Source organism: Schistocerca gregaria, chromosome 3, assembly GCF_023897955.1.
Source record: "Schistocerca gregaria isolate iqSchGreg1 chromosome 3, iqSchGreg1.2, whole genome shotgun sequence".
In the NCBI taxonomy this organism is placed as follows: domain Eukaryota; kingdom Metazoa; phylum Arthropoda; class Insecta; order Orthoptera; family Acrididae; genus Schistocerca; species Schistocerca gregaria.
Window position 1 is genome coordinate 515,315,135 of NC_064922.1, and position 17,616 is coordinate 515,332,750.

The window sequence follows — 17,616 nt, forward strand, 5'->3', positions numbered from 1 at the left end:
AAAAATTACTATGTCTCACACTTTCAGTCAATGATCATCTAGTACGGCTTTGTGGATTTTCTTTACTATTCTGGAGTAGTCACCTCATTTGGTTGACCACTGCATTGCTCGTCTTGGCAGCTCGTACAGCCTCGTTTAAACTCAGCTACCCAATATTTTACTGTAGTCAACAAAGGAGCAGACTCTTCCAAAGTAGAATGTATTTCAGCTTTAATATTGGTTGCACTGAAGCCTTTCAGGAAAAAATAAAATTGTATCACATAACGATGACCAATTTTCTCCATTTTCACATGTTCACTCACAACGTTCACTATTGATGGCTGTCAAACAAAAACTAAGCAATGTGATGTCTTCAAACTTGAAACATATGCTTTATAGATTGTATACATTCTAATCCAGAGAGATTTTTCAACAATGGCTGCCATCTCTCAGTCAGGCCGGGTACTTATGGGATCACCCTCATATAACAGGTTGTCAGTGGAAATCAGGCAGAAGATTGAAAACCCCAACCTTTCAGAAGCAAAGTAAAGGAATACCATTAGCTATTCCTTCTATAGTTTAATGAATACTTGGATTCAAGAATGTAAATTCTGCGTAAGTCTAATACCTGTATTAGACTGATCCTCATTTTTCCAGTGTATAAAGAGCTGATAGTGGTCTGTGTAAAATTACAGAAATGGTTTGTTTGAAGTATTAGATAAAACAGTAGCTGAAAAGTATGTAAAGAGGGGCTGTAGAGTTTTTTTCCTAAGTAATTGTTTTACTCCTAACTTAGTTATATAAAGTACTCTATGAGTAATTAACATAATTATCAGTTTGAATACATTAACAGTAATCATAATTTACAGCTGAAACCAGCAGTGGCTGCTTAAGCATATCAATTTATAACTTGACTTGTTCCTCATCCTTGAGGGCTTCTGTTCATGACAGGGTTTACAGAACATGGTGTGTGAATGAATCAGTGAAATGAATTAGTGTTAAGGAGTATTATATTTTGTCATATGTGAACTAGTATCTAACACTATATTTAATCTATGTGGAAAAATAAATGAAGCACAACTTGTGTGCCTGTTATTTACAACCATTCAATTAATTCAAAGAGGTGGACTTTGCAGGTAAAAGAAATGTCACAGTTTCAACGACTGTCCCACTAGGAAGACACCAAGAAATAAATGAGTGATGAGTTAAATGATAAAGATCACAAATTTAAAATTAATGGGAAGGGGAAAACAATTAATTTCATTTTTTCATGATGTAGCAATATGCAAAAATGATACTGCCTACCTTCTTTGACAACTGCCAAGCTGGAGAGTGCATCAGGGACACTAACGCCAGCTGCCATGAAAGTCAGACCCATCACTGTGTCTGGTATCCCCAGTGTACTACCTGGAACACAAAGACACCATAATTTCTTTCAGACCACGTCTTCTCATTACACAAAACCTGCAATTGGTTACCAACTGAAGAATAAAACAGAATGCAATATTCTCATTAAAAGTAATTCCTCACCTATAATTGTGATCATCCAGACCATTATGTAAGAGTAAAATGAGATCCAAACCATTGACACAAGGAATGTAAAAGGGTACCAGTGGCGCCATTTCTCTTTCCTGCAGTCTGGCATGGTTGCACGACAGAATGCATGGATGGGTAAAGTTACTCCCCATGAAATCTTTTCCCACATTCCTGCATCAGTCGGCATAACTAATGGAGATACCTGAAAGTGAGGTTTTGCAACATTCATATTTCAACATTATTGCCTCGATATCACTAGTTAAATAAGCAATGAACAGCCTGGTATATTAGACCAGCTCTTATTACTTACATCAGGAACATTGTAGTCCTTAGGTTTGTAGTAGTCAGTGGTTGGTGGGATTGCTGCTGGAGGTGGAGGCACAGGTGGTGGCCCCCCTGTTGGCTGCTGCAACTCCTGCTGCTGTGGAGTTGGTCCTTTCTCCATGTCTAACAGGGAAATAGCATGCGGAGAGATTATTTCCTTCTCATCCACATTCAGAATTATACTTATTTTTAGAAACTGATGAGTCTGTCATCTTTGTCATAAGCATGTTTCCATTAGGAAAATAAATATGTTGTTATAAGTAATATATAATGTGACATGCAGCAAAATATGGTGGTGATAAATGCTATATCAGGCTGTATACAAGGACAAAAAAAGTCCCTGATTTTTCTCGGATTTCCCAGATAAAAATACACTTTTTCTCAGGTGTCAATACACTATACCCCAGCTGAAAGTACATTTTTACTATGTTAAGTGACAGTACACTTTCCCCCAGAGCTGTAAACCTTATCAGTCCTTTGAATGGTGAATGTTTTATGCACTGGCATAGGACTTTATGGCACTTTAGTAAATAAAACCCTGCAAAAAACAATGCATTTTGGAAAGATCTTTGTTATGTGGTGATGTTTATCCTGCATATTTTCATATTATGAAAATATAAACACAAATTTCACCAAACACAGCACAGTAGCTTTCAATGCGCTGAAATTGAGATTGAAATGTGCTTCTGTTAGCCAATCATAGCTCATATCACATGATCTTGCCAACCAAAGACAGTATATATTCAGAGAATAGGATATATGATGTAGTCAGCCAATGGAAACATCATTGTTAAGTAGCATGAACACAAAAAGGGAAGTTCATGGTTTGAATGAATATACATACAGTGTGGCTATAAGAAAAGCTAAGTTTTCACTATATAACATTGATCATCAAAAGTTTTTGCTGTTTTTTTTTTTTTCTTTTTTTTCTGAGGGTGTGGTTAGACAGGATCCTAAGAGCACAGTCTAAAGTGCAGCAGCTGGATATTTGTGACAAGCATTATTATAAATTTCACTTCTGTGCACCACATATTTTGTGGGTTATCTGTATGAATACATGTTCCACTGAGAACTCCATCTTTTTCACAGAAAAGCCAATTATAAGTGAAAATGCTTAAGAGCTCACTTCGTACTTTATTGAATGATAATTATACACTTTCTGCCACCGTTACTGCATAATTTGTAATCTATGAAAGAACTAAAGTAAATATGCAAAACTAACCTTGAAACTTGGTCTTTTTGGCATGTGTTACCCTTTAAGATACATCAAACAAAAATGTGCCAGTAAAATTTTAAATAATGGCATAAATGTCTGGTTTACTGGACCTGAAATTTTTCTAAGTGGCCCGTCCTCAGTGATAAGTTACGAATAAGAGTCTAATATTCTGTGATTCAATAAATTCATTGTACTTTCTCACATGTAACATAATTTGTCTTATGTAAAGAAAATTTACTTTAAAAGTAACACTTCTCAAACCACCATTCACAACATTTTTCTGCGACTTGTTAGAAATGTAAACAGTTGTGACATCACTCTCATTACAACGAGGCCCATGAGAAAGATGCACTCAAAGCAGTTTGTTGTTATGAGTATTGCATAATCTTTGACAAATCTTACTGTCAGCAGATGCTTGTGTGTGCACTGTGTTTTGTTGTTTTTTACAGCTAACATTTTGTTTTGGTGTTGTTCCCTTGTCTGTTTTATTGCTGCAATGTTATTCTGCTGTAGCAAGCAAAAGGAAAATTCTTTGTTAGAGTATCAGCACTTATCAGTCAAAATTAACTGGAAACTAAAACAATGAAGAATTCCTGGAATTCTAAAAAACATCCAGGTTTTTCCTGGATTTCTCCTAGATGAAAGAATTCCCTGGTTTTTCCCAGATTTCTCTGTGGTCCTGGGGCATATACACACAGTATATTAGCTGTTAAGAGTATTTGTTTCAGAGTAAACTGCATAGTAGAGTAATCATATTTCTACATGGAGATATATGGAAAATATTATTGCTACTATCTTTATGTTGTCCAACTTGTGGTAGTGATTAGAGTTGTGGAGTGGAAATGAGCAGGCTCAAAGAGTTATCCCCTCTTCTCACGGTGATTTGTAAGTTAATAATTGTGGGTTTCATAACATTCTGAGAGTTCCTTATTAACACAATGTTTGTCTGATCCATGAAATACCAACAGAATGAGATTATATAGGACATTCTATACTTTCAGAAGGTGTTTTATGTTGTATTCCTGTAATCTATCTGCCAGAATTATTAAACATTTTTCATCTGATGTTTCTTCTCTCAGTTCCTGTTGCCTATATGACCATGTTCATCAAACAATTTCCACTTCTATATCTAAATAGGTACCCCATACATCGTCTTATTGTGTATGATGGAAAATACTTTGTTTACCATTGTCACTTCTCTCACTTCTCTTTTGTCACAAATGGAGAGCAGAAAGATTGATTGTTGATAAGCCTCTATGTGAGCTTGAATCTCTGTAATTTTACCTTTGTCGTCTTTGCATGAGTTATACATAGGAGGTATAAGTATATTTTCTGACGTCTCTAGGACTGTACATTCCTGGAATTTTAACAGTAAATCACCCCATGGTGTATAACGCCTCTCTTGTAATGTCTGTCATTAGAGTTGGATGAGTATCTCCATGCTGGCTTCACACTTACTAAACAAACCAGTGAAAAAACCTGCTCTCTGTTCTTTGAATCTTCTCACCTCCTTTATCAATCCTATTCACAAAGAGTTCCTGACTGATGAGCAATACTCTAATGTCAGTTGAATGAGAGTTTTGTTAGCAACCTCCTTTGTGGGCAAACTATATTTTTTGAGGATTCTTTCAATGAATCTCAGTGTGGCATCTGCTTTTTCTATGTTGATCCTCTTTAAATTGATCCCTACACATATTCCCAGATATTTAATGGATACAACTGCTTCTAGTAACTGTGCGACAACCTTGTAATGGGTATTTCCATTTATTTGTGAACAATATATTTCATATTTTGAGTACAAACTGGCAGTCCCTGCACTATGCACTGAAACTCTGCAGGTCTACTTCATTTTGCCACAATTTTTTAGGGTTGTGGCTTCTCTACATTTAGCAGCATCATCCATGAATAGTCTCGACATTATGCACTTAATAGTTCATACATATTTTTCTGACGATTACTGCATTGTGTAAACACATGAAATAGAAAATCACATAGAGTGAAGTAATAATGAAGGAGCTCTTTCAGTGCAGTGCAGTAAAACTTACCCAAAGTATGAGCTGAACTGCAAAAGGGAAACTTAGAGAATTTGTTTTTCTGACAATTTAGAGTCCTACATTTAAATTTAAAACGCATTGTGACTACATTACATCACAGTTGTTGTTACTGTGATCATAGTTCGAAAATGGGTGTGATACACACCTCCAAACTAATTTATACTGTGAAAATATCTTTATCTCTTCATAAGTACTGCAACTTACAATCATTTGAATCTTCTCAGTATAGTCACCACACTTTCCTGTCACCAAACTGACTGCTCCTTGATACCCCAGGATGTCCTACTCTTCATATGGCCAAGCTATGGAATAAATTTCAGTTCAGGTCAATAACTCTTCATCTGTTTTCTGATCTGCCCATATAATCTTCGGTAGTCTTCTGTAGCACCACATTTAAAAATCTTCTAGTTTTTCTTATGTGAACTGTTTATTGTCCATCCTACACACCAGACAAATAATTTAAAAAAGCCTCCTATCACATAAAGTTATACTATATTCAAAATATTTTGCTTGTTATTTCCAGTCTGCGTTTTATATCCCGTACTTCAGCCACCATCAATTAACTTCCTGCCCAAACAGCAAAACTCACATGTTACTTTTAGTGTCTCATACCCTAAGCAAATTCCCTATTTTCACTCTCTCTGAACTTTAATTCTCTCTCCAAATTTCTGCTTGGTTTTCTTTAATGCTTGATCAATGTATAGATTGAATAACATCAAGAATGGGCTACAACCACATCTCACTCCCTTTTCAATCACTGCTTATGTACAGATTGAATAACATCAGGAATGAGCTACAACCATATCTCACTCCCTTTTCAACCACTGCTTCTCTTTCTAGTCCTTCGACTCTTACAACTACAGACTGGTTTCTTTACAAGTTGTAAATAAACTTTGGTTCCCTGTGTTTTATACTTGCTAATTTCAGTATTTAAAAGAATACATTCCGGACAACGTTGTCAAAAACTTTCTCTAATCTACAAATGTTACTGGTACACATGCAACAAAATGCTTATCAGCATGTTCCACAATGCCATTCATAAAAACTTGACACACAAGCTGCAGAAATGGTATCAACTAAAAAGACTGGTCTAACCAATGGGAGGCCCTAGCCACATGACATTTCATTTTGTCAATAAAAATTAGATATATCTGGTATCTATATCTCAGGTTCTGTTTGTGATTGAAAAGTAGGGTCTAGAATTTTGTATATTCCTTGGACAAGGGACTATTTGTATACCCAATGGAAGCATCATCTTAGTGTCACTACCCTGCAGTGCAGGGTCAAAATATGAATATTACACACTTCCTCCAGTTTATGCAAATGGAGCAAATAGGTTGGTTCTTTTTGCATTTCATATGGTCTATGGTGGGCCTTAGGTAGTTGTGGAGGCACCATTAGTTCAGTGGCAGTTCATCAGAAATCATGAAAAAAATATTTCTTGACAATTTTTTTGAACCAAAATTGAGCTATGGATTGGAAGATGGCTATGCATAATAAATGACTGAAATTTTTACAATATATTTGTATGATCCCAATCTTAAACAAGCTTGAAAATTTTCTTGATATCTTTATCAGTTTCCAAGATACAGAGGGTCATAGTTACTCAACCAACCATTACTAGTGAGAAACAACTCAAAAACTCAGTTCTTGAGTACCAAACCTGAGCTGTAGATTCCTAGACAGCTATGCACAGCAAATGGCAGACATTATTATGATGTTCAAAGGGCTCTGAGCACTATGGGACTTAACTTCTGAGGTCATCAGTCCCCTAGAACTTAGAACTACTTAAACCTAACTAACCTAAGGACATCACACATATCCATGCCTGAGGCAGGATTTGAACCTGCGACCGTAGCGGTCATGCGGTTCCAGACTGTAGTGCCTAGAACCGCTCGGCCACCCTGGCCGGCTTATTATGATGTACCCCTAAGATTCCAATCTCTAATAACCCCGAAAATCTTCTTTAAATTTTTAGCCATTTCCAGGATAAAGATGTTCAGAGTTACTTCACTTACACACATAAAACACACTAGTAAAATCCAGTGTGAGCCAAAAACAAAGTTTATAAAGTGATGCAGCATGGAGAAATATGCTGTAAAGTGTCTCCATTATCATTGTAAGGGTTATGGGAAACTGATGTTGTAGTGATGAAGCACATACAAAATTTTTTGAACATAAAATCCGATCTGAGGAGTAAAATTCGTTTTGCACTATTTCAATTTCATACAAGCAAATTATCAAAATTTTACTGACCAATACATTTCATTTTATATTAGTGACATGTCCTGTTGCAAAAGAAGGGAACTCGCAGAAAAATACTCCAATTGGAGAACAAAAAATGTGAATATGTTCCTGTGTATTTAAAAGACACTGACTGAAAAGTAAGTACCAGCTGCCTCATTCTACCTTCCTCAGAACCTTTAAAAAGTTTAACAAATATTTTGCCATTTGAGCATATTTGCATTTTTTTCTGCTGATAGTGAAGAAGAGTGTGTGAGTGGGAAAAGGACGGAAAAGTAACAGATACTGAACGATCGGGGACAGTGGTTGTGGTATAGAAAGAGTGTAGGAGACAATGGCAGTGTGAGAGAAAGAGAGGAACACATTGGCAGAGGAACATAGTTGACACTGACAGGACAGTGCTAGGGAAAGAGTGAAGGAGACCAGTGCCCGTAGGAGAGGAATAAAGAGAAGGAGAAAGTTGAAGTTGGTGAGAGCCAGTGATAATGAGAGCCAGAGTCTATGACTATGACAATGAAGAAGAGAGAGAGAGAGAGAGAGAGAGAGAGAGAGAGAGAGAGAGAGAGAGAGAGAGAGAGAGAGAGAGAGAGAGAGAGAGAGTGAAGAAACAGCAGTAGTGAGAAGGAAGGAATGAAATATTAGCAGTAAGAGAAAGCAAATGGCAGACATTGACAGTGAAGGGAGGCTGTAGTAGTAGGGCAGAATGAAGGAGACTGCAGCTGTGACACTGGAGACAATGACAGAGAGACACAAACAGATAAAGACAATGAGTTGGGCTGAATGAGTGAGTGAGAATGGGCAAGTGGAGGCAGATGGGTATGAGCGACTTACAGTGATGGACTAATGGCTGTGAGCTTGTTACAGTTAGGGGAGCCTGTTGGTGTTAGAGGTGAGTTGCATATTAAAAAAGAGTGTGAACATGATCACCTGTGAAAATATTTGGGGAATTTTTTGTAGGTGCTGAGAAATGCAGAATGAGGCAGGTGGTACCCCACTTTTCAGTCAGAACTTTGTAAATAAACAGGAAGAAATTCACACTTTTTTGCTCTCTGACAGGAGTGTTTTTCCACTAGAAAACATAGATTTGCCTGTCTTCTCAGGTAAGATGTAGGGCCAATACTATTTTTCATGTTCATGCAGTTTGAATGAATGGCATCTGGTTTAGCTGTGCTGGCAAAGAATGCAGGCACATGATCATTTCCTGCAGTTGCCTTAATCATGACCAAACTAAGTGTTCCAAAATCAGTTCATGCTACGGCACACCACTGGATGGGGCAAATTGTGTAAAATGTCAAAGATCGTTTTCCTGAACAACCTTGGGATTAAGGGTTGTGGTCCATCCTGTGATGTGCTACACAATAAACGTATGATAGAGTTAAGTATATTAATGCTGGGGACCAAAAGCTCATCTTGGGACTGTTTGTCTTGCTCTTGTGCTGCAGCTAAATCACTGAAATCAGCGAGAGTGCTGCAGGCATTAATCTGAGACATAGTCTGCCACTATGTTTTCTCCCTTGGTCATATGTCTGATGCCTGTTTAAAGTGAGCAATAAACTGACGTGGCAGTGGAAATGTCCCTCCTAAGAATGTAGATGGCATGGAACAATTGGCTGTGATTCATGGAAAGTGTGAGGAGGAGGCCTTTGAGGTGTCCACTGAAGTATTTCACTACCTCTTAAAGTGCTACTAATTTGTGGCTGCATGCTGACCTCAAGTGCTGGGATCCTTTTTAACTTGCACGAGAAAAAATGTAGTGGCTGCTGGATACCATTCACTGTTTGTTGTAAAAATGTGGTGATGGGTGTCACTAGTGTCAGCAGTGACACAGACACAGGATATGCCAAAAAAGTGAGCTGACCTCACTGCTTCCTGTAACTACTTTTTGATACATTCATAAACTTGTAAAATCCCTTCCAACTATGGAACACTTCATTTTCCTTATTGTTTGTATTGGAAAGGGCATTGGTGAGATGTGCTTGAATAGCTGCTGCTTGTGGAATGTGATGCCAGGAAATTGATCATGCCCAAAGGCATATGAAGTTTCTTTTAAGTTGAGGGCCTAGGTGTTATCTGAATTAATCAAGTCCGTTCCTTCACTAGTCTGATCCTCTCTGATGAAATCGAGTGACCTACAAATGTTACTTCTTGTTGTCAAGTTTTATGTTCATCATTATGCCTAACTATTCCAGGATGTTAAAAAGGAGTTTAAGGTAATTTCATGCTGATGTGGTGAAGAAGAAAAACTTAATTTATTGTACCGGTATGGAAAGTAAAATGGGAGTTTGTGCAATGGAGAGTGATGAATCTGTGCTAAGCTTGTGCCATATTTTTCAGTCCAAACAGAATAAAAAAAATCAAATAATCTGAAAAGGAGCAGTTTTAGGAAAGTCCTCTGTTGCCATTGGCATTGGCAAGTGTGCCTTCTCACAGTCTAAGACACTAAAACTGGAAGCATCTGATAAGTAATGGGAAGAGTTCTTGGGTGTTGGGCACAGGATATCAATCAGGGATGTGTCTGGCATTGAGCGAACTATGATCCCCACACATATGAAATGTGTCATTCTTTTTTGAAGCCAAATCGATTGGTGAAGCTCAAGAGCTGTCCGAGGGCAATTCATCTACAGCCACTTTAAGCATGTTACACTTAATGCCATGGTTGTTTAGGTATATGATGCACCAAATGCACATATGGGAGAGTCATTGTCACCAATTGTCTAGTCACAAATTGCACTGTCACTAACCTGTATGTGATTCATAGATGCAGAAAAGAGGTGACTGCAGTGCAAAGGTAGAGTAGTGTGCCATGATTCTAACAGCTTTATGCTATGTTGAACAGTGTTCATAGCATATCTTTGGAATCAGCATGTCTTCACATTCTTAGGAGTGTCTACTGAATCCAGTTTAAGTAAATCCTGGGTCAGTAACTTGTTGAGGTGGGCATACTCATTATTATCCCAAGGGATGGGGATGAAGTTTTGCACTCTGATTTTTTGGTCCTCCATGTTATGTTAAATGTCTGAGAGTTTAAAGTCCTGTGAAAGTAGGCTATCCACATTGGTGGAAGATGGAGGTAACAATGATAGGAGCTGAGGCTTAGCATCTACTAGTTGAGTGAGTGATGAATGTAATAGCTGAAGCACCTACATCGGTGTCTGAAGTGCACTGGTGAGCTGTAGGACAGCCTGAATTGAAGGTCTCCTGATTGTGCCCAAGATGCAAACATTAGACATTTAACCTGGATGAAACTGGTGAAGAAAATCTACTGCTAACGGTGTTTGTTCTTGTCCACCTGTAGGAAGGTCCACTTGAAAGTCTGTCCATTGTCAAAATTAATGTTATGTGTGGCAGTACCATATGTTATAACGATCAATCCATTGACCACCCTGGGGTGACATAAAATATTACTGTCAGTTGAAGAGTAATGGGGACCAGGATAGTGCTGAGTTCAGGGGCATAGTCCACCAGTATATGCTGGTTGGTATTCTGGTCACATAAATAGAGTCAGCTACTGCTGATGGCTGATAGTGGGAGCTAAGTTTTTCAGTTTACACTGGTGGATCTAAAGCGTGCTTTAGTCTCATGACCTCTGACATCTAGTGAAGGTTTTGGGTGTTGTTTGATATTCACAAGGAAGAACAACTTGAGCATGGTGGTGTTGTGCGCAATCTGTTGGTCACTATCCATTCCCTGAGAGGTGGGTGGTGCTTGGCAGCTTATCGTCAGCTGGATGCAGTGTAGCTCAGCCGCTGGAGAGTGATGACTAGTATTGGCAGTGTTGGGCATTTTGGGTGTATGCAGTGCTGTTCAGGCAGTACCTGATGCAGGAAAGGTTGAGATGGCTATTGCTGCTCTTTGCATGGCATGCTGACAGGCATCAGAAGTGATCAGATGCATTCGGTAATCGTCATCTACATTGGCACCCAAGATGTCTGTTGAGTGTAAGTACTGTTGGTGGATGCTGGGTATTGAGTGCAGCCATCTTGCAACTTGAAAACACAATCTGCTAACCATAACTTAACCTCATGTGGGAGTCCTTTGTTGGACATGAAAAATGTTTGAATTTCATGAGGCAGTTTGCTTCTACATATTGCCCACAGTGTAAGGTTAGGCATTAATATAGGCCTCACAATATTTGTAGGTGGTGTCAAAGCTGTGAAAGCACACTACCTTCCAGCTGTTCAGAGTACATAGCCTGTTGGATTTGTTGTTTGGTTGATTTTCCAAGTCTCTGAAGCAGTGAACTTTCTATCAGTCTCATTTTTAAGATAGGTCAGATCTACTTAATTTTTTTCTTTTTCTTTTTTTAGTCATTTCTTGTGACTGGTTAAATGAAGCCTGCTACAAATTACTCTCCCATGCCAGAGTAGCACTTGCACTGAACATCTTAAGTTATTTGTTCAATATATTCCAATCTCTATCTTCCACTACAGTTTTTATTCTCTACCACTTGCTTAAGTCTTTTTTTAATAACTTGAAGCATGTCCCAGCATTCTGTTCAACCTCCTTGTCAGTTTTCCACATGTTTGTCTCCTTGTTGATTCTGTAGAGAAGCACATTATTTTTTACCATTCCACCAAATTTTCAACATCTTTCCATGGCACCATATCTCAAATGCTTCAGTTCTCTCCTTTTACATTTTCCAACAGCCCAAAATTCACAATAACAATTACATCATTCATAATACTTGTATGCACACATGAGTATTGCATTGTACACACAGGATAATAAAGAAAACAAAGATAGTCCACCACCTCACAGATGGTTATAACAAAGATGAAATAATGTACCAGATTACCAATACAAAGCACTACTACTTTATCCGATGACATTTTCTACTTACATGTAAGATACATGTGTTGCTCCCTAGCAAGTGATTTTAGTTAATACACTAGAAAACGTTTTCTTTGTCTGCAAGTTCTTAACAACAATGTCACTTCTCTTCGCACATTATCTAATAAGTAGCACAAATATGTTTCAGCTTAGAATGCAAAATAGGTTTTAGTAACAGTTTAACAGAACTCTAGTTGTCATGAAAAATGCTTCCATGTTTTGATGTTTATTATTTCAAAATTCTTCTGACAGTTGTCTCAAATACAATACGACTTTGGCTGCAGAACTTAATGCTGCACATTCACCTTCAGTAGTGAATGTGGCAACATATTTCAGTTTCTTACTCTCCTAAGAAATTATATTTTTCCCCAACAGAAAAGCATCTCATAAGCACCAATCAAGTAGTTAAATCATCTATAAAATTTAGGTCAAAAAAACCAGTTACAAACAGATCTTTAAAATCCCCATGGTTAAACCCAACACCATAGTACCTAGTACCCTTGCATTAATGAAGGATCTTTTTGCTGTCCTCCAACACACACTAGTAAAATTAGAATTATACTGGCTTAAAGTCTTGTTGCATAAGACATGTCAGGTCTTGTATTAGTAGTGATAGACAGAAAACATTCTAGAAGTTCCAGATATGGCACTTGAACCTTTTCATCCTACACATCCCGAAGCTTTATTGCATCCTCCACTGATGTTCATTCATAAGTACAATCAAACACATTTATGCACTCAAGCACATCTACAATATAACCCTTCTGGTCAAATTTTAAATTACCTTCTTCCCAGTTTCTCACTATACACATATCTATGCAGGACTTTGCTTCTCCTAGATCTTTAGTTTCAAACTCATCAGACTGTTACTACAAAATACATAAAAATTATCAACATACAAAGCAATGATTGCAAAACTGTTACCTGAACTTTTGGGTTTTTATACCAAGGCTTAGCTTCTGACTCACTAGTCATCTTCTGGAACAACAGGGTCCATTGGCAGAATGTCCTCCTCTGTGATGTAATCTGGGTCTTGGTGAATGTCTGCACTGTCACTTCCTGCACCTCCTACTTTCCACTACTTCTTATGCCTTGCCCTGTTCAGCATGGAGTTCACTCAGCCAGAACACACAGTAATCTTCACTTACAGTTGGTGCCTTGGTACAAAACCTCGAAGCCATATCTTTCTTGAAGAACGTGTGACAGTGCTCCAGAATCAATGAACCACTCAGTCTCATTGAAGTCTGACTAACTAAGTACACTAAATAATGACTTATATGTTCCCTTGGGATACTTCTTTGTTTTTGTCTCTTGGGATAGTCAGAATGAGGTGATCATACTTCTAGCAATTGAAACATTTAGTTTTCTGATGGGCTTTATAAAAACGCTTCTGTGAATAAAGCAGTATCACCACCACCTTTGTTCAACTTCATGTACTCTTCCACTCTTCCATTTAGAAATTTTTCCTTGATGTTCTCTGATGTGAAAAATTTTAATCCAGTAGGCAGACAAACTTTCGGTAAACCTTTCAGCATAATGAGTGCAATTAGTCATTGGCTGGTTTGGCCATGGTCTGAGGTCTGTTGGCTATAGCCAGAATACAAGTCACACAGTTCTGAACATTTCCCTAAAATCTAAATAATGTGGTGTCCAACAGAACATCCCAGAGATCCATTCACCAAGTTTTATTCCAACCAGCAAGCAGGTTTTCCAGGGTATCCCAAGCTTTCTATGACTTTGTTGTGTTTTCCATCATTTGATGATTACAAGCAATAAGAAATATAAATATAAATGTGCATTGCCTGCATTTCCAAAAGGAAATGGCCCACACATCTGCATTCTTCTCTGTATTAGGTACTTATATCCATGACATAGCCCCATGATTTTTTCCAATTTTCCACTTGTAATCATTTATTCCCTTTAGTTTGTCTGTAACTAAAGCAGTAACTTTTATCAGACTTAAATCTGAAGACAATATAACAGATTTAAAAAAAGCCCATAACCTATTAGAGCACATTTTGATGTTCACAAACATGTTGGTATGGATAGGTAACAGTTACATCATTTATAATACTTGTATGGACATATCAACATTACATCATATACCCAGGAAGACAAAGAAACAACACAAAGATGGTTCATCACCTCATCAATAGTAACAGCAAAAGCTGAAATATGGTGCTATATTACCAACATAACAACACTTCTACATATTGCTGTCCACCTGCTTAACTGGGTGGTAACATGCTTGCTCCCATGCACTGGGCCCAGGTTCGATTCCCAGCTGGGTTGGAGATTTTCTCCACTTGGGGACTGGGTGTTGTGTTGTCCTCATCATCATTTCATCCTCATCATCAGTCATAAGTTGCCCAATGTGGCACCGACTGAAATAAGACTTGCACTTGGTGGCCGAACCTTAATGGGGCCTCCCGGCCAACAATGCCATACGATCATTTCATTTCATTTATATACAATGCTGTGCTCTGGATGCACATTCTCAGAAATTTCTTCTTCAAATTCAGTCCTATGTTTGATTCTAATAGGCCTTTTTTGGCCAGGAATGCTCTCTGTGCTTTGCCTGCTCTATGATAATTTTTAATGTACTCCTTGGTTTGTCAGTAATGCATTATTTTGCTTCCACGGCAACACAATTTGCCTGCTTTATGGTCCCCAGTTTTGATGTTAAGTTGATCACTAATCTCCTTTCTGCCTCTCATTAGTTTTGTCTTTCTTGGGTTTGCTCTCTGCATAATATGTGCTCATTAGAATATTCAGAACATTTAACATATCCTGCAATTTTTCCTCATTTTCACTGAGGATAAGCAAAGTAATCAGAAAATCTTATCACTAATATCCTTTCACACTGAATTTTAATCTCACTCTTTAAACTTCCTTCAATTTTCATCCTGCTTCTTCAATGTATAGATTGAATAGTAGGGGTAAAAACATACATTCCTGTCCCTTTCTAATCTGAGCATGTTGTTCATGGTCTTCCATTCTCAGTTTAAAACTATGTTCCAGAGAATTTTGAAACTATTGCATCATTTTACATGTCAAAGACTTTATCTGTGTCAACAAATACTGGGAGTGTGTCTTGATTTTCCTTATGTCTTGCTTCCATTACTAAGCACATTGTCAGAGCTACCTTTCTGGTGCCTTTAACTTTTGTAAAGGCAAACTAATCATCTAAAAGACCCTCAAATTTGCTTTCCATTCTTCTGTGTAATATTCTTATGAGCATCTTGGATGCATTAGCTGTTAAGCTGATTTTGAAATAGTTCTCACTTACCATTTTCGGGATTTTGTAGATAATGATTTCAAAAAGTTTATCATATGTCTCAGAGATTCTACAAACAAATGTGAATAGTCATTTAGTTGCCACTAACCCCAATAATTCTAGAAATTCTGAAGGAATGGTATCTACGCTTTCCACCTTATTTGACTGCAAGTCTTCCAAAGCTCTTTTAAACTCTCACTCTAATACTGGATCACCCGTGTCTTCCCTATCGACTACCATTTCACCTACAATGTCATTAGACAGTTCATCCTCCTTGTAGAGGCCTTCCATGTACTATTTCCACCTAAGCACTCTCTCCTCTGCATTTAATAGTAGAATTCCTCTTGCAGTTTTAATGTTAACACATTTGATTTTGATTTTCCTGAAGGTTGTTTTGACTTTTCCATATGATGCATCAGTTTTTTCTACAACAATTTTTGTTTCCATTTTTCTTGCAGGCATTTTGACTTGTTTCATGCAATTTAAGTTTACTTCATTCCAAGTGACTTAGTTTTCTGTGTTCCTCCTTTTCCCAGGACATGTTTGTACTTTCTTCTGTCATCAAAACACTGCAGTTTTTTTATGTTGCTCATTGCTCAAAGTTCCTTCAGAGTTATCTAATTCGATCTTTATTTATCTATCTAGCTTCTGTGACTGCCCTTTTTAGAGAAGTCCATTCCTCTTCAATTGAACTTATTATTGTGATGTGGCAAGACACTATTGTTGTAATCATGACTGTTCAGGTCATGAGGTTGTCGAGAACAAAGCACGGTGGGACCAAATGGGAGTGGCCTGCGAACAAACGAACGGGAAAGGACAGACACGAACAATGACAGATGACCGAGCAAGACCTCATGAACAACAACATGCAAGAAGCAATGGGGTCACAAGTGACAACCTCACGAATCCACAACATCCACTTGTACATGGAAACAAAGTAATGTAAACATGCTGTCTGTAGGTGAGATGTCGATAGACTCACACGAATATCAGACTCTCTCACTGAGTGGGAGGCAGGCACTTAAATACAGGATAGGGTACATCACTATTGGCTGCTGTGACCACGAGCTCCACCATGGTGCCCTCACATTAACCAGGAATGCGTGCAGCCATGGCTTACGGCGCAATGGGTGCAGAGACCTCTAGAGATAATAGAGGTCGATACCATCTGGCACAGATTCGAAACCCACAGCGCTCGGTACCAGAACTACCATATGTTTGTGGACACCACCCATCTGCTCTATCAGACAATTTCAGGCTGTAGCAGATGACATGTCACCTGACAAAGAAAAACCACAACACAATCTGAGTTCATCCAAGGAAAAAAATATCCTTTGTCATGCACCTCTTTGCTACAGAATATCGGGTTTTCCCCTAAAGCATACTACAGGAAGCATCCCCAGTTCCAGGCACTTCCTGTGCCGATGCCAAGTTGTCCACATGATGAGTGCAGTGATTTAAGTTTTTTGGTGTCAAGTTTATGTTCAAGTTACTTCTTAACATCTTGCTGTAGTGCTACCAGATATGCACACAATCCATGTAGACATCAATGATAGTTGGTTTTTCATGATTATAAAGTGAACAGCATTGCAGGTTCCTGCAATGCTTGAGGGGAACTAGTAGGCGAGATTGATATTACATTGCAGGAAAAAATTATTCAACACATGCCTCACAGTCTCATGTCCTTAGCATGGAGTATCCACTTCCTGGAGCCTGCTAAATTGCAGCAAGTACATCAAGATCTAACCTCTTTTTGTGAATGGCACGCAAACCACTGTGGCACCATGTGCACAGCCATTGAAGACTGAAAACCCCAGCTGTGTTAGATTAGCTTCATCTACAGTACCTCAAGTTCATTTATTTGTATTTTGTATTTGCTTTAGTCACAGATTCCTCACACATGGATGGTGGGCACCCCTTGTGTGTACTCTAAACACCATCATGAGTGATGGGGATTACCTGATGGATGTGATTGAGACATTTTTACTGTGCCCATTAACCTTCTGATAAAGGAATGGTTTAGTATGCAGACATCTTTTGTTACAATTGTTCCCATGCTTTACCATCCGTTTTACTCTCCATGTATAGCAAACCCACAGTATCCACTTGTGTTCACACTAGTGAGCACGGCTGAACCCATGCCCCCAAGTCAAGCT

The 17,616-nt window shown here is 38.2% G+C and overlaps 1 protein-coding gene across 2 annotated transcripts in view; it reads right to left on the reverse strand.

Moving 5' to 3' along the window:
- LOC126354034 (probable sodium/potassium/calcium exchanger CG1090) overlaps positions 1–17,616 on the reverse strand; it is a 448,803-nt gene that overhangs the window by 29,998 nt on the left and 401,189 nt on the right. For both annotated transcript variants that reach the window (XM_050003370.1, XM_050003369.1), the window contains exons 7-9: positions 1,826–1,962; positions 1,510–1,717; positions 1,285–1,386 (exon numbers count right to left, since the gene is read on the reverse strand). In XM_050003370.1, the coding sequence (XP_049859327.1) occupies positions 1,285–1,386; positions 1,510–1,717; positions 1,826–1,962 (447 nt within the window). The remainder of the gene's footprint in view (positions 1–1,284; positions 1,387–1,509; positions 1,718–1,825; positions 1,963–17,616) is intronic.